This window comes from Spermophilus citellus, assembly GCF_964194105.1.
Source record: "Spermophilus citellus genome assembly, chromosome: 2".
In the NCBI taxonomy this organism is placed as follows: Eukaryota; Metazoa; Chordata; class Mammalia; order Rodentia; family Sciuridae; genus Spermophilus; species Spermophilus citellus.
In genome coordinates this window covers 91151849-91179126 of record NC_138183.1, presented here as the reverse complement: position 1 = coordinate 91179126, position 27278 = coordinate 91151849, and the positions used below count along the sequence as shown (strand labels likewise).

Below are 27278 nucleotides of genomic sequence, written 5' to 3'. Positions count from 1 at the left end.
AAATTCACACAGAAAGTAGCTCAGAGATGTCACTGCCATAAAAAGGGAATTGTAGAAAGTGACAGTAAGGGCCAGGCAAGGTGGCACAGGCCTATAATCCCAGCATCTCAGGAGGCCAGACAGGAGGATCATGAGTTCAAAGCTAGCATCAGCAATGGCGAGGTGCTAAGCAATTCAGTGAGATCCTATCAATAAATAAAATACAAAATAAGGAAATGTAACAGTGGTTCATTTTATGCTCTGCCACTGCAACTTATTTTTTTCCCATGATAGGTAAATATTTAATCTTTAAAAAAAAAACTGTTAGCTTATTTTCCTAAGTGGTTGCACCATTTCATGATTGCAACTTATTTTTATTTTTTTTTTCAGTTTTTTTTATTGGTTGTTCACAACATTACAAAGCTCTTGACATATCATATTTCATACATTAGATTGAAGTGGGTTATGAACTCCCAATTTTACCCCAAATGCAGATTGCAGAATCATGTCGGTTACACATCCACAATTTTACATAATGCCCTATTAGTAATTGTTGTATTCTGCTACCTTTCCTATCCCCTACTGTCCCCCCTCCCCTTCCCTCACATCTTCTCTCTCTACCCCATCTACTGTAATTCATTTCTCTCCTTGTTTATTTTCCCATTTCCCTCACAACCTCTTATATGTAATTTTGTATAGCAATGAGGGTCTCCCTTCATTATTTTTAAAAGGAACATGTCTCTTCCCCTTTCTCAGTCACTTCTCCTCCCTAATCTCTTCCCAACCCTAATCTTGGGAAGGCAGGGAGGGGCACAGGATGGGACAGGATTATCTTTCTTCCACTTTTTGCAGTTATCTGTCCTTGAGCACACACCCACCACAGGAACAAAGTAATTCAGACTCTCTCAAATTAACAAGTGAATTACACATGGAAAGTAGCCTTTGATTCAGTTCTTTAAAAACCCCTGTTCCCCTAGATGGGCAGAACCACAGCCTCTGGGACAGGAGTCCTGGTATTTCTCCTTTGCTGGCAAAGCAATAAAAATATTTTCCTTTTTCTCAAAACTGTGTCCTTTTTATTGAACTGGCATTGGGGACAATGATCATGCTTTTGGTAATAGTATCCCTACCTCCCAACCAGAGAACAACCTCTGTCCCCACATTTCTACTATAAATTGTTGAAAATATTTGTAGAACAAGAAGCTATCATTCTGAGAAACTCAATCCTCCTTTCAATGACATCAAAGAAAATTCCAAACTTTTCAACTGGATTTAAGGATTTCCACTGACCAATTTAAATTACTCTCACAGTATAAAAGGTCATAAGAAAGTAACTCTACTGCCAGTGTTTCAATTAGTATTATATCCTCAAGATGAATCTTAAAATCAGCTAATTTATAATATGAGAAGTTACACTTTGGACAAAGCATTGAAGAAAATGCAAATATGAACTATTCTAAATCCTTAAAAAGATGTTTGCTGTTTTGGTTCCCTAGAATTCAGAAATCAAGATGGACTTACCTAAACCAGTTCTTTCGAATAGGAAGTACTAACCTGACTGGTAATGCTATTTTCCCATAATAAATACAATCATGTATCGCCACACTCCCTTCCTTCTCTATGCTAAATGCTACTGCCTGCTGGTCAAAAAGATTATTAGTTTTATTCCCATGAATTTTCAAAACCAAAACATTTTTTTTGGGGGGGTGTTGATTTGTTTTGTTTTTTGGTACTAGGGATTAAACTCGGGGGCATTCAATCACTGTGCTGTATCCCCAGCCCTATTTTGTATTTTATTTAGAGACAGGGTCTCATTGAATTGTTTACTGCCTTGCTTTTGCTGATGCTGGCTTTGAAATTGTCATCCTCCAGCCTCAGCCTCCTCAGCTGCTGGGATTACAAGTGTGTGCCACCATGCAGTCCCAAAACATCTAAATAAAGAATTACAGCAAAGTTGTAGGAATGTGCCTAAAATCACCATAGTATAGTCACCTAGTTAAGAACAGACATCTCAGGATAATCTGAGTTTGGATTCCAGTTGTGCTATTTACTTCACCATTAAGTGGTAATTTCCCCATCTTTATTTATTAATTATACTGAGGAAAGCAAAAATAATCAGAGACCAGATCTCAATGGAAAGCAAGCTTTCTTTATTAAGCAACAGAATGGCACATTTTTTCAGAAGAAAAAAATGGCAAATGATTATAGGAGGGGTCTAATTTCTTTTTCTTTTTTTTTTTTTTTTTCCACAGGGTTTGAGTATGTTTTGATTCATAAAAATGAGATTTGAAAGCCAAGGTGGCACAGGTCTGTAATCCCAACAGCTTGGGAGGATGAGATAGGAGGATCAGGAGTTCAAAGTCAGCTCAACAATTTAGTGAGACCTTAAGCAACTCAGTTAGATCCTGTCTCTAAATAATATACAAAATAGGGCTGAAGACGTGGCTCAGTGATCGAATGCCCCCGAGTTCAATCCCTAGTATCCACCCCCCTCCAAAAAATAAGATTTGAATCATTTGTTGCTGGGAAAGGGTGAATGAACGTCCAGAGCTCAGAGATCATTGTTTACTCCCCCAAACAAACTGTCCTCCTTTCTCCTTGAGGGTTATATTTCATATCCTTCACACTCTACCCCAACTATATCCTCTGCCTTTTTGACAGGTCTTGCTAAATTGTTGAGGCTGGCCTCAAACTCGATTCTCTTGCCTCAGCCTCCAGTGTTTCTAGGATTAAGGCATGCCCCACCCTACTCAGAAGTTTCCCCATCTTTAAAGTGGGAATAATGATATTTTCTTAATGCAGTTGTTGTGAGGATGATTAAATGAGTTAATATTTGTAAAGCTCTCAAAGATGTCTAGCAATAACCAATATTTTACCAATTTAGACTCTTGCCTCAACAGAACCTCATGGCTTTAAATTTAAAAGCTCTAGAAAAATGGACAAATAAGCTGTCCTATTTTCCCAGCACTCCCTAATTTTATTAATTTTGATTTTTTTAAAACACTCAGAACATCCCAGGTAGCAAGGAGGATAATACCAATTTTTGGGGGGCGGGGCGGGGAGAGGTGGAGGCAACCCTTAGTTGTTTGCTAGTTCAAGGTGTACATTCTTCAGTTCAAAAATCTGAATTTGAACTATCCCTGAAGCAGAGGCCTGTGAATCCCAGCCATTCAGGAGGCCAAAGCAGGAGGATCGCCAGGTTTGAAGGCTGGCTGGGCCATTTAACAGAATTGGGTCAAAAAAAAAAAAAAAAAAGAAAGAAAAATGCTGGGTATGTAGCTCAACAGTTGTATGCGTCCCTGGGTTCAATTCCCAGTATCCAAAAAAAAAAAAAAAAAAAAAAAAAGTTTGAATTTGACCCTCCTTGATCATCCTTTCCCATCACACATACTTTTCAAAACGACTTTTAATAGGTGTATAATTGTACAGAATAGTGGGTTTCACTGTGGAATATTCATACATAGATATAACTTGATCACTTTCACTCTCTAAAAATGACTTTTCTTAAAAGTAAACCATGCCAGGCTATCTTTCTTTTTAAATGTCCACATAGGGTCGTGCTTTGGCCATACTCTCCCGCCAGGTGTTTAAGACCAAGTTCGTCAAAATTCACTTTGTTCTTATCTTCTCTTAGGGTCACAACCTTAGGAAAGAGCAGAGCATTCCCCTGGGCCACATTAAACTGTGGGTGAACATTAGATGCTTAAACTGACCTTTCTACCACGTCCGCAATTAAGACCTCACGGAAACGTTAAGTCACTCTGAATTATCAGGAAAATAGGAAGAAAGAGAAGCTGGCTCAATTTCCCCCAGAAGTCACTGAGTAGCATCCAGGGGCAAAGCTGAGTCCCCCAGTGCCGACTCCCCTCAGATCGTAGGAGACTGGGCTCCCCTTGCTTCCCCCACCCTACCCCGAGCTTTTAGCGCCCACAATCAAGAGGGGAACCCGGGGAGCCCCGGGCACTGCTCACCGGAGAAGGCCATGCCCGCGCGCCGGGGTAGAGGGCGAACAACCCGCGGGCGCCGAGGGGCGTAACCGGGCTGGCCTTGACAACCCATACCCGGGGCCAGAGCGCCTTGGCGACGGTGGGCGGCCCGGCAGCGGGGCGACGGCGGGCGGGGCGGAGGGCGGCCCTGCGGGCGCGGCGCGCGTTTCCGGCGTGCGCGGCGGAGCGCCGGGGCGGGGGCACAGCCGGCTCCCAATCGCGCACAATGAGACAGCGCTGAGCGCCGGAAGTGGGACCGAAGGAAAACTCGGAGAGGGAGCCCAGCTGGGACAGGAAGAGGCGGGGGACCGCGGCGGAGGTGGTGAGTGATCTGGGGCGCCTTCTCCCTGTGTCCCTCCTAGACTCGCCTCCGGGCTGGGTCTCTCGTGGGTTCCTTAGTCTCCAAAGTAGAGGTCGGGCCTGGCCCCATAGGTACGTTGGCTCTATCCTGAGGCGGCCTCCTAGTCCAGTTTCGGTGTCTAGGGATCCTCCAGGCCGGCTAGAACTGAGCTCTCGGGTTCGAGTCCGCCTTTTCACTTTGTGTCAGACTCTGCGAGGGTGGGAGAAGAGATTTGGGTCGAGACACTCGGCCCTGGCCCCCTGGCGGCTGGGGGGACCCCGAAATCCCATCGAAGTGGCAGGTCACTTCCTGCTTCCTGGTCCCCACGGTGGCTTCGTGGCCGGGACTGCGGGTACGCCTCCTACTTTTTCGTCTCGGACGGTCAGGGATGGAAACTGAGGCAGACCGGGGTGGGGCAGTCAAGACAGGAATCGAAAAGGCGTGGCATTCTTTAGATAATTGCAGTTAGTGACTAAACCAAACTTGTTTAGTATTGAAGAATGAGAAATTGGGCGGTTCTCTGGAGTTGTCCATTGGTCAGAAACCCAGCCCCTTTCATTAGGAGCCCAGCCCCTCTGTAGCCCAAGAGATCAAAGCCGGTCTGTTCTGATATGTGATGAAGCAACTAGAGTGGAGTTGAGAGAAAATGTAGTCTGTTTACATAAAGTTTTGGTTACTTTGTGTAACACTTTAAAGTAATTGCCAACTTAAAAAAATAGACTTTCAGGAGTTCTGTAGCAGTATTGGCTTGGGATGCTGTTTACTTTTGAAGTTTTCTTTGAAGCGAGGCACTTTTGTATATAAGTAAAGCTTAACAATGTGATATAACGTTTTACTATAATAGTTTTCCGGATTAGAGGAGCTTTTTCTTATTCACAGATTTAGACTTCATAATAAATACTAGGTACGAATCCCATGATTGTAGGACTATGTCTCCTAACTTCTAATGCAATGCACTGATTATTAGGAATGTGATAGAAATTTAACTAAAAGAAAAAAAGGAAAGGTTTCTTACACACTTTTGGTCATCAATATGATATGGCATTTTGTGTACTTGGTATCATATCTTGTTATATTTAGTTGTTTTCCCGAAATGCCTTCTTTCAGGTGCAAAGAAAGAAAATTGAAGTCAAAGACCATGGGAGATGCAGCAAAGCCTTATATTGTGAAGCGCAGTAAAGACCGAGGACCTGTCGATGATGATGATTTCAGAAGGGGTCACCCCCAACAAGATTATTTAATAATGGATGATTATGCTAAAGGCCATAGCAGTAAAATGGAAAAAGGCCTTCCAAAAAAAAAGCTAACTCCTGGAAACTATGGGAATACCCCAAGAAAAGGATCATACGCTGTTTCCAGCAATCCATATGCATTTAAAAACCCAATTTACAGTCAACCCACTTGGATGAATGACAACCACAGAGATCAAAATAAGAGGTGGCTATCTGATGAACTTACTGGTAATTCAGACAATTGGAGAGAGTTTAAACCTGGACCTAGAATTCCTATCATAAGCAGACCAAGGAAAGATGCCTTTCAAGAAAGTGAAGATGGTTACAGGTGGCAAGATGGAAGAGGCTGCAGAACTGTAAGAAGACTGTTTCATAAAGACCTAACAAGCCTAGAGACCATGTCAGAAATGGAAACAGGAAATCCTGGTAATGTGTTCCAACTTGTAAGGTTACAGCCCCAAAGTCAACAATGTCTTATTCTTTTTCATCCAAATAAGTTTTATTTTCAGCAGTGAATTTCCAGTTTTTCATAGTATATGTTTTCAGAAGTGTTAATTTATTTAATGTGATTATTTTAAGGTTTATAATCATGACATTTGGGCACCTCTAACACATTTCATATATTGGTCCTTTCAAAAGTTTACCTCACTGGGAGTGGTGGCACATGCCTGCTAATTCCAGCAACTTTGTAGACTAAGGTAGGAGGATTGCAGGTTCAAGGCTACCTTTAGCAACTTAGCTCTCTCAAAATAGAAAAAATTTTAAAAAAGGGCTGAGGATGTAGCTCAGCGGTGAAACACCTCTGGGTTCAATCCCCCATACCAAAAAAAAATTTTACCTCAAGGCTTATTTTACTTTAGTGAACATATTTTCATACAGTAAAAAATATGTTTTTTTTTTTATAGAAGAGGGTATCATATCCCCCTAGGGACCATAGCATAATTTCTAAGTGGTATTATGTATTTTCAAAATTATGTTTATAATTTTGTATTTAGGGCTGGGATTGTGGCTCAGAGCTAGAGTGCTCGCCTAGCACATGCGAGGCCCTGGGTTCGATCCTCAGCACCACATAAAAATAAATAAAATAAAGATATTGTGTCCAACTACAACTAAAAAATTTTTAAGAATTGTATTTAAATAATGAACATGTCCATTATATAAGTGACAGTATAAAAGTAAAACAAAAAAGATTCAATGTGAAAACACAATATAGACTGAATATATTGCCTGCCAAAAGAAGGATTTGTCTTTTGGGTGAAGTATCAATCTCCAGAGGAGAACAACCTATGGTTTTTGTTTTTCAAGAGCTGTCAGGTGCAGTTAGTTGCATGCATCTGTCGTCCCAGCCCTGAGGAGACGGAGGATCACTTGAACCTAAGAATTGGAGGCCAGTCTGGGAATTCAGCAAGTCACCATCTGGGGGGAACTAGGGGTGTAGCTCAGTGGTAGAACACTTACCTAGCTTGTGCAAGGCCATGGAGGGGTAGGGGTGGGAGGGTAAGCATGGCAACAGAGATTGGGAAACATGAGTTTAGAAAGTCAGAATACAGAAAAATGCTTTGTTTGCTTTCAGTAAATAAAAACCCATTTCTAAGTGCCTTCACATGCTTGATAATAATTATCTCAGAGTGATTATTTATACTTTTTTCTGAAAGGTTCAAGGTAGATAATGTCCATGTAGCAATGATTTCTATAATCAGGAAGGTTATTTTTATCTAATGGATATATTCACTGAGGTGAGGGGAAGTCATAAATGAAACAGTAGTATTTAATATGAAAATTATACTTGGAAAAATGGGCTTTTATGTTTATTGGCTGAAAGTCTTTTGTAGTGACCATGTAGAATGAATTGTAAACTGTCCAAATCAAATTTTTTAAAAATATTTTTTAAACTTTTTTTTTTTTTAATTTAAATGTATTCAGGCAAATGTGGGTACTTTTCTAAGTCTCCAGAAGTCTCTTTCTTCATGTTGTCTCAGTAGCCAGTTCATATATGTGTTACTTGCAAGGCACTTGAATTTGAGACTCATGCATATAGAATGCTTAAAAAGGAAAAGCTCTTTTTTTTTTTTAATCATTAGACAGTCTTAGAACAAAGTGAAAATCTCAAGCACTTGTTAATATTAAATGGGGGGAAAGGAAAAAGGAAAGTTAAAATTAATGCTAACATCAAGGAGCAGAAACAGAATGCAAGATTATGAAAGAATTAAAATAATAGGGTAATACCTTAGCATTATGTGTCGTTAAGCCTAGAAAGAACTTGAAGGAATTTTCTGATGGAGCACTGTTATGATATAACAAAGATGGAATCACAATTTTACAAATTAGGCAGTTGCAGTTTGGAGAGTTTAAATTTATCCACACTTGTTTATTCAAAGTGGTAGATGAGGAAGTAGAACAGTAGTGGGGACTCCGTCGCCCTGGCCATTAAGTAATTCTCACTAGACCCAGAATCCAAATAGGGAAACTGAACATTTATTGATAATTTCTGGGCTTTTAGTTTGTGTGTTTCTTTTTTATATTGTATATTTGTATTTATGTATTGCAGTGTCCATGTGGAATGTGGACATTAAATTTAATTATCAATGCTTGTCTTTTAGAAAAGAAAAAGTTGAAAAGCATTTAAAAATGAAGGTTTACAGATCAAAAATTTGCAGCTAGACAATACAAGGTGCCATTTGGAGACCCAAAAAGCAGTTCATGTATTCTTATTTGGTGTTAGGAATAACTAAGGAAATTGTTCAAGTTGAATAACTGTTATTCAGTTTAATATCTAAACTTTGCTCTTCGTTTAAAGGATCCTAAAAAGGATCTCATTAAAGGGATCAAAATATCCTTAAATCAAAATGTGTCTTAATAGAAGGATCTTATTGAAACTGTAAGAAAATATAATGAAAATAATGTTACTTTTTTTAATACCATCTTTTCTGTTTATCAGTTTACATTACTATTTCTACCTCATCCCTTAAATGTCCTAGGTTGCAATTTAACATATTTGGGAAAATGCCATTAATTATTTTAGCTGGAAAATATCCACTCAGATACACATGTCCTTTGTGAATGGGCTAATGGACCATATTCAAATAAAATATGGGAAAATTCGAATACTGAATATAGAGAACTCTTATTACAATAAATTTGGAATGAGCTAGATGCTCTTCCTCCATTGTGGGAATTTTTTAGCAATACCCAGTTATACCTTCCAAGAATTCCTCCAATGAGATTTTGACAGTTTACACCTGCAGGCCTGTGAGACTTAGTTCAGGAGGTTATACTGCTATCAGTTTCTAGTCTGTTCTAGATGTGAGTCTGTATGTGCCTCAAAGAGATTTTGTAGTAATTTTTATTTTTCTGTTTCAAGATGAAAGGCCGAATTTCAGGATCCGTCCATATTTTAATCTGTATTTCAAATCCCTTTCCTTTGACTTTGTCCCATATCCTTGAACAGATTATTAATTCTCTTGGACTGGCATTGTCCCCATCTGTACAATGGGGAAAATATTAGTATCAGGGTCAGGATTACTGTAGGGATTAAACGAGAGCAGCACACAGAAAATGCTTGCTTTACATCTGCCACCTAATAAAATAGTAATGGTAGCTACTGTTATCATCATCTGGCAGAATTTCTGTAGCTATGCTACAGATAAAAGTAATTGGAGTTAATCATGGTGTTTGGTGAGAGATGTCAATCCTTAGAAAATGACAGCACATAGTTATGGGAAAGCTTTTGTCAACAACAAAAAGGAAGTTAATGAAGGAACTTGGTTACATATCAATTACTATTGTGAATATGGGACTTTTCTAAAAAGGTGTTGCACATGTTGAAACTCTTTGAGTGTTTGCCTAAGTAAGAAGTTTCTGTCATGTTCTGAACACTGAAGTCAAATGTATTTATTTAGAAAAAGATACTAATAAAATAAATAAAGATAAAACTAATAATAATTAAATGAGAATGAACACATTTCTAAGTTAAGAGATGGTCATCTCAAAAATTTATTAAGACAATAAGTACTACTGGCTTTAAAAGTTTGTGATAATTGGGGGAAGAAGTATTGAGGTAGCCTGATGAGTTCCTAGTCAAATGCTATTAATCTTTTGATGTTTTATTTGCTCAGTCTTTTTTTTTTTTTTTTTTTTTTTTTTTTTTTTTTTTTTTTTTTTTTAAGAATTAAGCCCAGGAAATCCCCAGCACCACCAAAAAAAAAAGAAAAAGAATTGAACCCAGGGTCACTTTACCACTGAGCTGCATTCCCAACCCATTTATTGGTTGGTTGATTGACAGGGTTTCACAGAGTTGCTAAGGCTGGCCTTGAACTTGGGATCCCCCTGTCTTAGCCTCCCAAATTGCTGGGATTTTAGGCATGAACCATAGTGCCCTGCGGCTCAAGTCCATTTTGATTTTTTTTAAGTGCATTTTTCCCTAATATTGTTTAGTTTTTAAAAAACTTTCACTTATTATAGAAACTTTTTGTCAAATTTCATTACATTCATCTCATGTGTATTGAGCATATTGCTTACTATTTTTGTGTTAGAGTTCTTAGCTATAGTTTTGTGTGTTTTTCCATGCTGTGGATTGAACCCATGGCCTCATGCATACTAGGCAGGTGCTCTACCACTGAGCTACATTCCCCAGCCTCAAAATAGCCTTTTTGAAAACTGGAGGTCCTATACTTCCATTGACACTGAATTTTTTTTTACAATTAGTTAATTCATTGTAATTTGCTACACTAGTAATGAGTTAATGAGTTCTGAAAAATTGAGAGGAATTTGCCTCATGCTGGGCAGTAGGTTTATATTTCCAAAAAGTAATTTGTATTAAACCATTGAACATGATTCCATCCACTTAACAGAATTTTAATTTGGAAAACAAATTTTAGTCATTTTATTAATAACTTTATTTTTCTCAACTTATTGATAGAAGTCACAGATGTACTTAAAACAGTGTTTATGGTTCAGTCTCACCACCATCTTCTCTTTCACAGGTTGAAAGTTGTAAACTTAAAAAAAAAAGAACTGATTCATTTATTCTAGAAATTATAGAAGTAACAGCAGGAGTTTATAAGCAGATAAATTTGTACTTAGAAAAAAGCCTTTATTTTAACTACCAATTGTTTTTTCCTTTGATATGCTAGGTGTGCAGGTGGCTCAAAAAATCTAAAATGAAAGTAAAAATAAAATGGGAAATGGTTGCCCTCAGCAGATGAAATTTTATGTTTCTTCCCATTTCTGGTAGACCCCAATTTTATGTCTTTAAAAGGCTTAATTTACAACTAAATGATTTTTTTTTCACTGCTCATAAGGATTTCTGAATTCTTGAGAAGTATACAATAGTGTCCATTTCACACTATTAAGATTGGTCACTTAAAAAATAAAAGCAAACGTGGGAAGTTTTCATTACTACAGATGTACTAACAAGTATAATAAAATATTAGGTATAATGTAGATTATATATGTTAATATATAAAAGTATATTAGAAAATTCTAATATATGGAATATATTAGAATTACATATATACTTGCCATCAGAGGATAATTTTTACTCTTGATTTAGAATGCTCAGCAGCATATCAGGAAGGAAGAAAATCAAATTGTATTATCAAAGCAGAATTCTTTCCTTTTTTTTTTTTTTTTTTTGTGCCAGGGATTGAATTGAGGGGACTCAACCACTAAGCCACATCCCCAGCCCTATCTTGTATTTTATTTAGAGACAGGGTCTTACTGAGTTGCTTAGCACCTTGCTAAGTTGCTGAGGCTGGCTTTGAACTCACAAGCTTCCTGTGTCAGCCTCCAGAGCCAAGCCATTGGGATTACAGGCGTGTGCCACTATGCCTGGATAAATTTTTTTTTCCTTCTTGTTTCTTCTTTTTATTGTTAGTGCACTTAATTAATATTAAAGTTTGTTTTGACATATTCATAAAAACGTATGACAGTTTTCGTCATTCCAGCAGAATTCCTTTGAAGTTATGGTATTTCTGAGGATTGGTATATCACAGATGATGTGCTTAGTGATTATTCAAACATTTTGTCCATGGAGATCCACCTTTCCCTTTGCTCTGTGTTCGGATGTCATTTATTCTGTCATGCCATTTAATTAATAAATAGGAAAATTCTGCTTTTTATCCAGGAGAGGTATAATTCAATATTGCCAATAATATTTTTCCCCTAACTTAAGAAAACAAGAAGCAGCGGTCCAGACCCAGGAAACCACGGAGGACTAGAAATGAGGAAAATGAACAGGATGGAGAGTTGGAAGGCCCTGTGATTGACGAGTCTGTGCTTTCGACAAAGGAGCTACTGGGCTTACAGCAGGCTGAGGAGCGTTTGAGGAGAGACTGCATTGACAGGCTAAAAAGGGTAACAGCTATGAGCATGTATTTGCTAATAAAAATCCTTGTTCTGGTTTAAACTGTGTTAGTAATTGGAAATACCAGCTTTGGTGAATTCGGTACCCTACTTTTTAAAGGTTAAAATAACAAGTGTTTATTTTTAACAGGCATATTATTCTGAAAATATACTAATGAACTTGCCATACCATGAAACCTCCTCCCTTAAATCTCTCCTTCCTCAGCCCCATCCTGTAAGAAATACTTTAGGATCTGGCTTCTCCTCTAATCACCTCCTAACTTCTCTAGGTAGTCTTCTTTTGTCCTGAGGAATCTTTTGGGATAATTATTGTACCCTGTTGTGGCACTTTGCATTGTCAAAAAGTTCCCCTTGTAATTCAGTGATTTTATTTCCTTCTGGGGGTTAAAACTTTTTTTCACATGTTCTGAAGTCCTAGGACCTGCCCATCATACAAATAAGCCCACCTCCCTTTTGATGTATACTACTTGGATTATCAGTATTTAAGTATTACACATTGAAAAGTATATTCAGTATGAGGTAATAGAATTCCAAATAGTTGCAATTGTACTTAATTAAAAATTACTATTAAGATAGTGATAAAACAAGACAGTGACATAGTATCAAGTTTTTAAACTGAAGGGGAAATCATTTTTCTGGCTTATTTTTTTCCCCTGGATGTTTGGAGATATACCTTTTGATCAATCTGTTTAAATTATAGCGACCACGAAACTGCCCTACAGCAAAATACACCTGCAAACTCTGTGATGTTTTAATTGAATCCATTGCATTTGCTCATAAGCATATCAAAGAGAAGAGGCACAAGAAAAACATTAAGGTAAGTTTTATGTGACCCAAACTGTTGTTTTTACCTATCAGTTGTCATTGTCATATTTCTTCTCCTTAAAGCTATGAATATTAATAACTTTAATTAACTTCTTGAAATTGTTTTAACCAAAATACTTTTAATTAATCAGATGTGTTTTTTGGGCAGTCTTTTGAATTTCCTTAAGTATAAAATCAGGGTATAGGAAATCACAGTTAGGACCTATATGTGTCCTTATGACAGTAATAAAAAAAATAATCAGACTGTCATTACTGGTTTTAATGTTCTTTTCTTACACTTTCTCCATGTTCCTGCTTACTCTCTATTGTCACTGATCCAAATTATATGCATAAAATGTGTATATGTTTGTTACAATAAAGACAAACAGCTAAGATGAAAAGGAGGGCTAAAAACAGATTCCTGAAAATTCTATAGGGTGTTGTCTCAGTGAAACATAAAAGGTAAAACCTATGTATGAGCCATTTTTAATTTGAACATTGATCCTAAAAGGAGAAGCAGGAGGAAGAGTTGCTCACTACGTTACCCCCGCCAACACCCTCCCAGATAAATGCAATTGGCATTGCCATTGACAAAGTGGTACAGGAGTTTGGCTTACACAATGAGAATTTGGAACAGAGGCTAGAAATCAAATGTATCATGGAAAATGTGTTCCAGCACAAGTTACCAGGTATTTTCTAGATTTCTTTTTTCTATTTAGCTACTTAAAAGTAACTCGTTCATATTTCAAGTAATTTTCACCTCATAAAAATTCATTTGTTATGTACTGAAGCTTTTTTCCTTAGTGAGTATGTTTGTTGTTGTTGTGTTTGGTTGTTATTTCTCCTGGCTTCTCCAAAGGTAACAGACTTTAAACAGTCATTGCCACTGTGAACCTGTTCTCATTATAAATATTATTCTGTTATAAAATTCAGTATGGTTAATTGCCCTATATTGGGGCACTGTGGGACTCTTGTATGTATTTGTTTACCTTTCCATCTGAATTGACAGAATATTTTTTAATTAAAATAGCTGGGCACAGTGGTACAAATAATCCCAGCAGCTCAGTAGGCTGAGTCAGGAGGATCTAAAAAAGCTTTGAAAAACTAGTTTATAAATAATTTATAATGGGTTTTGTATGCTGTTCAGTTGATATTTTGAAATTATATCTATTTTTAATTTAATTTTTTGAGACAGAGGTCTCACTGAGTCACCCAAGCTCACCTTGAACTCCTGGACTCAAATGATCCTCTTGCCTCAGCCTCCTGAGTAGCTGGAACTACGGGCACACACCACTGACTTGCATTATTTTTCATGTAGCTTTAGTGCAAAATAGGGGAGGGAATACAATGTTTGGAGTAAACTGCTTATAAAAATTTAAGGCTGGGTATGGTAAATGCTTGACACTGCAGCTGCTAGTCTTGATAGGAACAACCCTTGCCAATGAAAGGTCATTGGCCTTCCTATTTAGATAAATGATTGGAATAGCTTAATCATCCTCAATTCTTGCCATAAATAAGAATTATCTGTGGAGTCATGGACAATTACATTTAGAAAGTTTCACAAGTGATTCTGATTCACAGGGCTAGACTCATTATTTATGTATATATCACCTTATAATTCTTTAAACTATTTGTTCCTGGAGATCATGCAAGTATTTATAACATGTATTCATGGATACATATACATATAACTTTTATAAGAATAGGAGGGAAGTTCAACTCATTTCAATACATAGGTATCTCCCAAATAGTAAATTTTAATTTCACTGATTTTTGCTATGAAATTCCATGTAAAATTAAACTTTTTTATAGAAAACTCCTATTAATTTTTGCAGAACTGGGGGATTAAACCTAGGGCCTACCGTGTGCTAGGCAAGTGCTCTACCACTGATCTACATTCCCAGCTCCATCTATCTGTCTATCTATCTATCTATCTATTTATTTATTTTGAGGCAGGATCTTATTAAATTGCTCACACTGGCCTCCTTATGCTCCTGTGTCAACCTCCTGAGTCACTGGGATTGTAGACATATGGACTATCACACCTGATTGTTAATAGAAAACTCTTGAAGCCAGGTATGATGATTCACAACTGTAGTCCCAGCACTTAGGAGGCTAAGGCAGGAGTTTGAGTCCAATCTGGACAACATAGTAAGTCCCCATCTAAAGAAAAAAAATATGCATCTTAAACCCTAAAGAAATCACTTGAATTGAATTGGCAAACTTGAAGAAAATGTCCTCTTGATAAGAATGGGTAATATTTTGGCAAAATAGTAAAATATTGAAAATAAATTCCATAAATACATATGAAGATACACATGTGAACACTTATATTCTTCTCTGAAAAGGAAATGAATACTGCCTAGCATATTAAGATATCGGTTATATTGTAATTATTTTGCAAGTTTTTCTCAAGGGATTGCATTATATCAAATACTTTTTGTTTGTGAGTAATTTGTATTATAAAATAAGTAACAAAAAATATTTGCATTAGCTCTTGACTATACTATAAAGTTTATAAGTGTAAAATAGACATCCCTTTTCAGCTTTCTTATTTTTTTTTTTAAAGAGAGAGGAGAGAGAGAGAGAGAGAGAGAGAGAATTTTTAATATTTATTTTTTAGTTCTCAGCGGACACAACATCTTTGTTGGTATGTGGTGCTGAGGATCGAACCCGGGCCGCACGCATGCCAGGCGAGCGCGCTGCCGCTTGAGCCACATCCCCAGCCCCTCAGCTTTCTTATTTTGAAAATCGTTGCCAATAGTTTTCTACACAAAATGCAAGAGTGATAAAATAAAAATTTTTATTTAAAGTGTTTTGCGACTGACATGAGAGCAATAGTCATTAAACTAAACCAGTCATTGCTGTCTTCCCTGTTACATAAAATTAAGGGATGAGCAAATAGCCACCTATTCCTGTCCTTTGTTGGTGACATACATTACAGTTTTGCTTTTGTATGTAGTTTTAATTGATGGTTCCATTTCTGAAATAGCAGTGTTTTGTTACAACTTTTTGAGAAATTTTACCCTATTTATTCCTTCTATGTATTTATTTATTTGTAGATTGTTCTCTAAGATTATATGGGTCTTCCTGTAGCAGATTGGGTTTCAAAAATTCGGATGTAAACATTGACATTCAATTTCCAGCCATTGTAAGTACAAAATGAAATGTTGAAATTTTCAGTGGTATGGAAATCCTTTCTTTAAAATTGAACTGTGTATGAGTATATTTTAGTTACATAAAGATACTTTAATGGTGACACCTATTTTCTTAAAAGTTCCATTTTTATGTCTTGCCTGTTTTCAGGTTCAGAGAATTCTTATGCTCCATAGATTTTCAATCTTGTTTATTTTACACTACAGATCTTTAGTACTTACTTGTAACACTGGTTTTCTAACCATGTGAATCTTATGGGGATATTTAGGTTTCTGTTAGCTTGGAAAGCTTAAATTCTTGGTAAGATCAACTTTCCATTAATAGGAAAGGAATTCAGGTTTTAAACAGTGTAGATTTTTAAACATTTATGGTCTGAAAGCTTAATGAGCTTCTGAATTTCCTATTTTTATATATCAATTTTGTTAAAATATTATTTTTTTGAACAACCACACCCAGCCTCGATTTCTGGGTTAAATATAATTTAAAAAGACATTGACAGTCAGAATATAAAACTGGAAGGAAGTTAAGTAGATTATCTGTTTACCCACTTCGTCGTTCTCATAGGTCATTTTGCAGAGGTGTATCCTACTTTGGTTACTCATTAAAAGTGTAGACTCTGAGATTCCACCCCCAATATTCTATTTTATAGTCTCTTGTTCCTTGCTCTGAGTAATGTAGTTACTTAGTCAGCTAACCAGTGGATTTTGCTCTTCTTTTAATCTTAAATTCTGATCAGTGAAATTACTAACCATAGCAGTTATTTTGTTCTGGCATCATTCATTCATTCATTTAACAAATATTCACTAAATACCTGTTGTATGACAGGTACTATACTCGATTCTAAAGGAAAAAACAAATGCAGTTTCTCTTTCACAAAACGCATATCTAGTAAGGAGATAAGTAGTTACTTATATTATTAATTATAATGAGAGTTGTGCAGAAAAATAGGGTTCAATAACAGAAAACAGGTACTGTGAAGAGATGCCACAGTCATGGAGGCCTCATTGAAGAGGGAACATTTAAGCTGAACTCTGATTAGGATGGAAGGTAGACTGAGGCCCAATATGCAGGATCTCATAGGCCATGGTAAGAATTTTACTTTGATCTACAGTCTGTGAAAAGTCATTGATACGTTTTAAGAATCCAGTTCATGATTTTTAATGGTTTTGATTCCACTGTGGAACGAGATTTAGAGTTGGAACCAGTAAGCTATCTGTTGTAATAGTCTTACAAAGTGAGAGGAAATGTCATTAGTAGTATAACAACTTCCAGCTACCACTTCGAGATTTTCTAAAAAGCTAATTACCTCAAGAATTAATTAACCAGGAATTAAATGTATAGTAGGTCTCTTGCCCACACTCATCCTCATTTGGTTTTCATCTGTCTTTCTGTTTTTGACATACATAGACACTGCATAATGATTAGTTCTTTATTCTGGTACCAATGTTCATTTCTAATTTGGGAAGCAATATTGGGAACTCTAGACTGTGTATTTTATCTTGAAGCAAAATTATTTAGGGATTATTTCATGTATTCATTCATTTATTTCCTAGATGTCTCAGCCAGACGTCCTCTTAATTGTTCAAGAATGTTTAAAGAACAGTGGTAAGGTCAAATTCTTTGTACTCTTTGCTCTTAATATTTTCTTTTGTCTATAAATTTTATATAACTTATCACTCAAATTCTGAAAATAGAAAGTCATGTCTTTAAAGTTTTTTTTCTTTTGCTTTTTTGTTACATTATAATTATACATAATAGTGGAATTCATTATGCCTTATTTGTACAGGCACATAACATAATTTGATTAATTTCATTCCCTAGTAACTTTCCTTCCCCTCCCTTCCTCTCTCCTTCTTAAAATTATTGATAAGTGTAATATCCAAAAGCAAATGGCCATGATTTATTAACTAGTTAGCATTCTAGTAGTAGTTCTATGTCTCAAAGTAAAGCTTTTAGCTTGCTGATGACATCACTATAAAGATTAAATGAGGGCTTGGGCTGTAGCTCAGTGGCAGAGCACTTCCTAGCATGTGTGAGGCACTGAGTTTGATCCTTACAAATACATAAAAATAAACAAGTAAAGGTGTTCTGTCCATCTACAACTACAAGAAAAATTTTTTAAAGCTTAAATGAGTCTTAGAGTGTGACGAAGAAATGCAAAATATGCATAATTTAGTCTTGAGAGTAAAATTAAAGAATAATATACTGTATCCAGTGGTTCAAATTAATGTTTCATAAAGGTGCAGTAAGTGTGGCCCAATCCTGATTAATGAATTCATAAATAGTTGTTCCCATGTAAGTTTATCAGTTGCCTTTTCCAATATACTGTCCAACTTAGAGCTTTATGACTTTTTTTGCTTTCATAACCTCACTAATTTTCCCTTGAAGTAGTCATCCCCTGTCCTTTTTGTTTTGATTGAATAAAACATTTAAATATTTCTTATTTTAGTCAATACATATTTTGACACTGAAGATTTCAGTAGCCTTTGTATCAATTTTGTTTTTAAATCATATGTTTATATTTCTAATTAGGTTACCCTCATAATATTTAAATGTTGTGATCCACTGGCGTAGTTACTTTTAATTAAACATAAACTTTATAAAATAATGATTTTAAATTAATGTGATTACTTGATTCTTGAATATAACATTTTTTTTCTTTTTTCAAATCCCTTCAGAATTTTATTTAGTAGTTGTCTTTCAAAATGGCTGAATAGATAAGCCACACAGGGTACTTGGGTACTTGTACTTTATCTCATTTTGCTTGTAACAAAGCTTTAATTAACCTACTTAACATGTGTTTTCTTCTTTCCTCAGACTCCTTTATTGATGTTGACGCAGATTTCCATGCAAGGGTACCGGTGGTAGTATGCAGAGAAAAGCAAAGGTCTCTGTTTCTTTAAGCTGATCAGCTTTAAGCTATCAGCTTGCCAAAAGCACAAGGACTTTGCTAAATCTTAATTCCAACTTTGAAGTTATAAGCTATACCTTATATGGTTATCTCACGTTTCTTACTAGCATTCTCTCTATACTTTGGCATTTGATGCAAGAGAGGGAAAGAAATCTTATTTTAAAAAGAGTAAAATTACCTAGAAGGAAAAATTATAAGGAAGCATTTGACCCATTTTAACTAAGTAAAAAAACAACCTTATCAAATGGTTACTTACTCTAATCACTTTTTACTTGCCATCCTTTTTACCAGCATTTGTGGCAGTGCTGAATAGCTGTTAATGTGACCTCCCGTGTATAGGTCTCCCTCCATCTGGAAACATAACTATCACTACCATGAATGGGTGGCTTATAAGCAATAATGACTCTTCACCAACAAATTCCTTAACTCTCGTAAAAACACCATTTGAAAAAATGAGACAAGTCATGCTCCCATTTGAAATATTTCATAATATTTTCCTTATTTGCATGTTCCCCCCAAAAATAATTTTAGCATATTAAAACAGAGTTCTTCTGAAAATATAGTTTGTTAATTAAGTAACTGTCGTGTCTTTTTTTTTTTTTAATTCAGTATTTTTAAATGACCTATGAAGATGTAGGGAGTTTTAGGGTTTTTTTTTTTTTTTTCATTTTTTTAAAAAAGTTATTATCAGTGTAAATTAGCTACTGGTGTAAAAACGTACTGATACCTATGTAACACACTTTTTCTCTTTCTTTTTCATTCCCATCTTCACCGGCACACCCACCAGTGGTCTGCTTTGTAAAGTGAGTGCAGGAAATGAAAATGCTTGTCTGACAACAAAGCACTTAACTGCACTCGGAAAACTAGAACCAAAGCTGGTTCCTTTGGTGATTGCATTTAGGTACTGGGCAAAGGTAAGTTAGACTTCATTGAATGCATGTGTGTATTCTGTGAACTTAACTGCACTTTAATTTTTACTTGGTTCATTTAACCTTAAATGTTTAGAAAAATACCTATAGACATCAAAAGAGAAAGTATCTGAATATTGGAATAGAAACACTATACGGAAGGAAAATTTAAGGTTTCTCTTTCATTACAACAGTATTGCTTAAAAGATCAAAATGACTTATAATGCTTATTAGAAGTCAGATTTGGGTCAAATCCCAAAGGAAGTAGCCAAAGAATTTACAATCTTAACTATTTTCCCAGGGTAATACTTAGGCACAGTAAAGTTTTAGAAAATGATTCTCATACCATTTTCAAGAAGAAATCCAAGGATTACAAAAAGAAATGAAAAATACTATATCTGGTCTTGCCTATTTCTACAATGTTTTAAATACATTCTCCCAGTTGATATGCTGTAAAAAAAATTAGAGCACTTAATATTCCCCCATATTATAAGGTCAAATCATAATGATAAAATTGATATTCTATAAGGTGCCTTATATAAAGAAAAGCAAAAAATCTTACTGATTGAGGTATAACAGTGATAAGAGATAGTTCCAATTTCTTGGATCCAGGATCAACACAGGATACCCCACTCTTGCTGAATGAATTAATAATTACAATTTGCTCCTCTTTGAAAACTCTCTTCTGCTTCATCACTATGTAGGCCATGCTCTTTTTTTTTTTTTTAAAGAGAGAGACAGACAATTTTAATATTTATTTTTTAGTTATCGGCGGACACAACATCTTTGTTTGAATGTGGTGCTGAGGATCGAACCCGGGCCGCACGCATGCCAGGCGAGCGCGCTACTGCTTGAGCCACATCCACAGCCCCGGCCATGCTCTTTTAGGTGTTATTTTAATTAGTGCTGGTGGGTTTGCCAGCATTCTCTTCCCAAATTGCCGTTGTGACCAAAGCATGCATTTGCAGGACTGTAAAAGTTGAGAGGACCATTAAAACTAAGCTAAATCAGTTGGAACTGAACGATCATTTGTATTTCATTAACATGTGTCTTAACTAAGTGAGTGGATTTATTGTAGATGTCAAAAAAATGAAACAGTAAATAGTATTTTAGGGGCTTCCATGAGTAAGTTAACAAGATTAAATATTTGAAATTGAAACTGATTCAAAACCACAGTATGTGGTTACTGCAAAGGAATAGGAAGTTGTTTATTTGTAGCACTGTGCTGGGGGGGGGGGGGAGGGATTGTTGTTGCTTTGTTTTTTGGTTTGTTTGTGGAGTTGGTGATCAAATCTTGAGCCTTATACATGCTGGACAAATGCTTTACCACTGAGCTATACCCCTGCCCTTCATTGTGCTGCTTTATTCAGAATAATCACTATATATCATATAATATATGTGTATTAGTCAGGGTTCCCTAGAGGAACAGAATCAGCAGGAAGTATAATTACAAAAAGAGAATTTCTCAGGCGACCAAAAGCTAGATAGTCCACAGTGGTCGTCTACAGGCAGAGAGCTGGAAGAACCAGCAACTGCTCAGTCCAAGGAGCTGAAGCCCCAGAACAAGTCTGAGACTGAAGGCTTCTGGAGAATCACTGACAGAATCCACTTTGGAAGAGTGAAAAAGTGAGAGTCCTATATCATCAATCAGGGCTGCAGTCAAGAACTCAATCATGAAGAATCAAGCTTGTATCTGCTGTTGCTGCCATGTTCTTCCATCTTTTATTTCATCCAAACCATCATCTTATTGGATGGTGCTGCCCTCGCTTAGGGAGGGTCTCCATTTTATTTGGCTATTCCACATGCCAATTATTCCTAGACACACAGACATCAACACACCCTCTGGTTTCTCTTAGTCCAATCAAGTTGACAATTCTGATTAACCATTACAATATGGGAATGGATTGCAGGTTTTAGGCCAGGTTATTTAAATCACAAATTGATGCAAAAAAAAAAATGCAAATTCTCTTTTCTCTCACTTGTAGCTTTGCAGTATAGATCGCCCTGAGGAAGGAGGCCTGCCACCTTACGTGTTTGCCCTTATGGCCATTTATTTTCTTCAACAGAGGAAAGAACCTCTTCTGCCAGTTTATCTAGGATCATGGGTATGAAACTTTTTTGCTTATATATCCAATTGATTGATTATAGATCTACAACTCCTTATGCATAATTTCAAAATTTAAAAAGCTAACCAGAAGTAAAATAGATTTGTTTGTTTTACTGGTATTCACATCTTTCATTGCTGAAATGTTAATATGATTACAAGATGCCGATCTATACCTTGCTAGGGCTATTACTACATTTTTAGCCTATAAATCTTAGTTTTTGAAACACTTGTGGACCTGAAGATTTCAAACAAGGGACTTTGAACCTATGTTAAGTTTATCATTTGATACATTCTTTGTGTATAGCACTCTAATTTGATACTTAAACTTATATATCATCTTCAGACAGTATATGAAGCATTTGTGTCTCTGAAATGGACTTCTATTCGTGTATGTATACATGAATGAATGAATGAATGAATGAATATGGATTTTTGCTATGTTGCCTAGGCTAACCTCAAAATCCTAGGCTCAAATGACCCTCTTGGCTTAACTTCCTGAGTAACTGAGTCTACATGCATATACTACCATGACCAGTGTAGCTTACTTTCTATTTCTGGTTTTTCGCTTCTCTTTATATCCCATGACCTGTAAAACAATAAAAACATCAAGATTACGAACTAAACAAGATGCAGAGCTTATAGTCAACTCTTCAATAATATTTTGGTTTTATCTTTAAGGTGAATTAGACTTTAATAATGTAATCTGGGGGGCTGGGGATGTGACTCAAGCGGTAGCGTGCTCGCCTGGCATGCGTGCGACCCGGGTTCGATCCTCAGCACCACATACCAACAAAGAGGTTGTGTCCGCCGAGAACTAAAAAATAAATATTAAAAATTCTAAAAAAAAATAAATAATGTAATCTGGAGGGGCTGGAGTGGTAGCTCAGTGGTAAAGTGCTTGCCTAGCATGTGTAAGGCACTAGATTCAATTCTCAGTGCCGCATATAAATAAATAAAAAGCTCCACTGACAACTAAAAAATATTTTTAAAAAAAAACAATAATAATGCAATCTGGATAAATTAAAGTTGAGGAGGCTGAGGCAGGAGAATGATGTGTTAAAGACTACCCTAGACAACTTAGCAAGACCTGAAAAAAATTAAAGTTGAGTTTATTTGAACCATTATGGAAATTTGTCTGGAGGTTTCTCAAAAGACTAGTAATGGAACCACAATGTGACTAGCTATACCACTCTTTAGTACATATCCTAGAGAATTGAAGTCATCGTACTATAGTAATACATGCACACTCATGTCTATAGCAGCACAATTTATATCTGCCCAAACTATTGAACCAGCCTAAATGTCCATCAGCAGATGAATAGATAAAGAAAATGTGGTATTTATACACGATGGCATTTTATTCCACCATAAAGATAAATAAAATTTGTCATTTGCTGGATATGAATGGAACTTGAGAACATTATATTAAGCAAAATATACCAAACTCAGAAGGTCAAGGGTTGTATGTTTTCTCTCATGTGTAGAAGCTAGAGAGGAAAAAGGAAAAGAAAAGTGGGGGTAAGGGAGTAGTATGAAAATCAAAGGGAAATCAGAGTAGAGGAAAGGGACCAGGGGGTGGGAAGGGGAAATACTGAAGAATGACATTAGCCAAATTATGTTGTTATATGCGTGTGCAAATACATAACAACAAATCCCAGTTATATACAACTATAATGCACCAAAAAAAGTAGGAAAAAAACCATGAAAAACAATTGAGTTGATTTGTTTAATAAGTTTTAAGAAGCCACTGAAAAGTCAAAATTATGCTATTGCTTCTGGAACCATTTTTAATCTCTACATGTTTATCTTGGTATATTCTTATGTGTGTAGGTATTTTATAGAAAGCCTTACTTACTGAAAAGCTTACTTTTACACATTGAATATTTTCACTGCTTTTTGTCTTAATAGCACACAGTCTTCTCTTGAAGAAGATGTTCATTTGGCCTTGGTATCACATACCTGTAATCCTAGCAACTCAGGAGGATAAGGCAGGAAAATCACAAGTTGGAGGCCAGCCTGGGCAATTTAAATCCTTTCTCATAATTTAAAAAATAAATAAATAAAAGGGCTAAGGATCTTGCTCAGTGGTAAAGTGCCCCTGGGTTCAATCCCTAGTACTTTCCCCCTCACACACACAAAAAAAAGTAGGTTCTAGAGTGGTAGTTCTTATCTGAGGCATATTTGTGTGTGTGTGTGTGTGTGTGTGTGTGATTTTAAGACATTTTTCTTTATATTTAGTAAACAGAATTAAGTGGAGACTTTGTCTAGCAGGCCCCAGTAATAAAAAACTGAAGTAGAATAAACCACTTGCAAACTTTATCCTGACACAAGGGATTAAAGTATGCTCTATATCTTAGTTGTCTAATGGTAACTCTTTGTAGCTATGACACTGAGAAGAAAGGACTCAGGGCTACCAAGAGGGTATCTCTGCCAGATTACTCTCCATCCAAAAAGAACAAGAGAACAAAGTCATCCACACCCTAGAAGGAATTTGGTAAACTGTTTGAAGTTTTCCTTTCATCTTGTCCCAAGAGAGATAGGAGTTTAGGATGGGACCAAAACAGTTGGACACAAAAGGGCCTGGAAATAAATTGGATATTTGGCTTTGCACATAAATGTCTAACTGAGTCAGAGCTGCCTTTTCATGTGTACTGATCCTCTCTAAATAGTCATTTGTCAGTGATGTGAGGATGTAGGACAAAAGCTGTTTCTCTTCCTTAAGAGTAGTATGAATACTTTATTCTATGGCCAATGTATAATTTCCTTTGCAGTGAAACTAGAAACTCTCTGAAGCAACTCTGAATTTATTTTGATTGTATCATTTAACTTTTTTCCCAAGACTTAATGACAAAAACAGGTACATGATGATCAAACACTGGGTTGACTCTGGATCAAATGATCTACTTAATGAACCAAAAAATCTACTTAATGAACCAAAATGATCTGCAGGTTATAAACTATACAGGCATTGGTTTAGTGGCTGCTGCCAGAAGCTTAATCAAGAAAAGTAAATAAAGCAAATGAGGGGGAGAGGAATTAATATTATTCTTACCAGATACTTCACCTACATCACTTCTGCATAAACTCCTTCAAGGTCCTCATAATTAAAGTACTATGTACACTAGTCATTGTACCAGGCCTTGAAGAGAATATAAAAATGAACAAGACTAAATTCTCTTATCAGGAAATTTAGTATATTGTGCCCCTGTGCTCTGATTTATCTTTCTCGAAGTTTTTAGCCTCTCTGCCCAGTTGTACTCAGATCTCTTCCACCTTGGCTAGATAATTTCCAATCTTTTACTCCCAGTCATATTTCCCATTGTATTGTTATTAGACCTTGATATAATTGAAGTTAATCATAATGGGCATTGAATTAAGAGTGAAAAGCAGGAAGATACTAGAAAAAAAATTAGTAGAACAGAGTCTAAATAAGATTGGGAAATTGAGTCATATAATTGACTGATAGCAGGAAGAGTATTCCAGGTAGAGGGAAGAGCAGATGTTAGTTCCAAATCAGAAGGATAGACTATGGTTCTGAGAAACAGCCAAGAGCAAGATTACATAGACCCTGGAAGGACTGAATTTTCTCTGAAATAAGAAGGAAACCACAATGAGCAGAAGAGTGTGACACGATGTCTTATGTTTCAGAGGGATCACTCTTTGGAGTAGAAATAAATTTGGAAAACCTTACCCACACACCTCATCCCACAATTTATTATGTCCACTAACTTGTTTATTATGTAATGAGCCCATTATATAATAAAAAAAGACCTGTTCAACTCTGTTAATATTTCTCAGAACTTTGGAGCCCAGACCATTTTCTTTTGCATTCATTAATAGTACATTAAACTGTATTTTGAAACCTTTGGGCTCAACTAGAATTTAAAATATTGGAAATAGTTTCCAGCCAAGCACAATGGCCTATGCCTGTAATCCTACCTACTAGGTAGACAAAGACTGGTGGATTGCAAGTTCAAGCCAGGCTAGGCAACTTAAGGAGACTGTATCTCAAAAGAAAAATAAAAAGATCGATAATATCGTTCAGTGGTAGAAATCCCCTGGGTTCAATTCCTAGTACTATGAAAAAAGAAAAATTCTAATTAGGAGGTCTGTTTTTATACTTATATCTCTACAATATTGATAATGACAGTTTCTTGGATTTATTGAGTATTTCTACATGTGGCATATATATCAGAGCTGTCCCATGAAGGAAGTTCTAGTGTTATCCCATTTTACTAGAAATTGAGACCTAAAGAGAGTAGGTGCCTGGAGGATCCAAGATTTGGGACCAGTGAGTTTTACTCCAAAACTCATGGCTTTAGTCACTATGCCATGTTGCCCTCTCAGAAATTTTGTTGTCGTAACTTTTTGGTTTGGTTTGGTTTGGTTTTACAGTGCTGGGGATTGAACCAGAGGCTTTGCTATGGAAGTGCTTTACCACCGAAGTACATCCTCAATTCAGAATATTTACTAAAGAATTATAAAGGGTTGAAGGTGTAGTTAGTGGTACAGCATTTGTCTAGCATGTAGAAGGCCCTGGGTTTGTTCCCTAGCACTGCTTAAAACAAAACAAAACAAAAACCACAAAAATTTGCCATTTCTTTTGCAAATCATAATCATCAGAATCTTCTTTTTTACTTTGATTGCAGATTTTTGTTGTTGTTGTTGGGTTTTCTTTTGTTTCATTTTTTGGTGCTGGGTTGATTCCAGGGTTGCTTAAACACTAAGCAACATCTCCAGCCCTTTTTAATTTTTATTTTGAGACAAGGTCTCACTAAGTTGCCTAGGACCTTGCTAAGTTGCTGAGGCTGGCTTACAATCCTCCTGCCTCAGCCTCCCTAAATGGCTAGGATCACAGGCATGTACCACAGAACCCAGCTAAAAATATTTTTAAATTTATGTTTATCTTAAAAATATTCCACAAACAATATCTTTTATATTTTCAGTGAACTTGGAATATATTAACTTTTTTCATTTCTTCAAACATATTAAATGCTCAAATCAATACATAAATGGTTTCTACCTTATAATAATAGATGTCTACTTTTTCCTAGATTGAAGGATTCTCATTAAACAAACTTACGAACTTCAACCTTAAAGACGTTGAGAAAGACTTTGTGGTCTGGGAATACACTGATAATGTTGGAGATACAAACACAGCAAAAGAAGAGTCACCAAAAGAAAGGCCAATTAAAAGGGGGCAGGTCTGTTCTCTTATTTCTAGTTTTACTGTTGATTTTTATTTTAGTTATCAATTGTGGTGTTTATGAGTTAGTCAGTTTTCCTGTTTTTCCTTAACTATAGTAAGTATTTCATGGTTATTTCATTTCCTAATCTGTTTAGTCCATTGAACAATCAACATGAAAGATTTTTAAAAATTATGAAAAGATTTTTAAAAGTAATGTGGAAAAAAAAGATTTTTAAAAATTGATGATTAAATTTATTTATATGGTTTAGTCTTTGTACAGAGGCCTTGGAAAAATACTGAGAAT

At 36.1% G+C, this 27278-nt stretch overlaps 2 protein-coding genes across 11 annotated transcripts in view; one reads left to right on the top strand and one right to left on the bottom strand.

Annotated features, from left to right (window-relative positions):
• LOC308641548 (uncharacterized protein) overlaps window positions 1-5222 on the bottom strand; it is a gene marked incomplete at its 5' end in the record, with an annotated part of 28546 nt that extends 23324 nt beyond the window's left edge. The window contains 2 exons of the mRNA XM_081280220.1: window positions 3951-4501; window positions 5207-5222. Of these exons, the coding sequence (XP_081136346.1) occupies window positions 3951-4501; window positions 5207-5222 (567 nt within the window). The remainder of the gene's footprint in view (window positions 1-3950; window positions 4502-5206) is intronic.
• TUT7 (terminal uridylyl transferase 7) overlaps window positions 4153-27278 on the top strand; it is a 60851-nt gene continuing 37725 nt past the window's right edge. For 8 of the 10 annotated variants that reach the window (XM_081278785.1, XM_081278777.1, XM_081278783.1 and 5 more), the window contains exons 1-11: window positions 4153-4287; window positions 5413-5963; window positions 11710-11891; window positions 12601-12717; window positions 13216-13393; window positions 15767-15855; window positions 17414-17465; window positions 18678-18747; window positions 19559-19685; window positions 21665-21784; window positions 26841-26990. In XM_081278785.1, the coding sequence (XP_081134911.1) occupies window positions 5444-5963; window positions 11710-11891; window positions 12601-12717; window positions 13216-13393; window positions 15767-15855; window positions 17414-17465; window positions 18678-18747; window positions 19559-19685; window positions 21665-21784; window positions 26841-26990 (1605 nt within the window). In that variant the 5' untranslated portion in view covers window positions 4153-4287; window positions 5413-5443. Of the gene's footprint in view, window positions 4398-4440; window positions 4658-5412; window positions 5964-11709; window positions 11892-12600; window positions 12718-13215; window positions 13394-15766; window positions 15856-17413; window positions 17466-18677; window positions 18748-19558; window positions 19686-21664; window positions 21785-26840; window positions 26991-27278 lie in introns of those variants that run through there. The other 2 variants (XM_081278779.1, XM_081278780.1) reach the window with 2 other exon arrangements.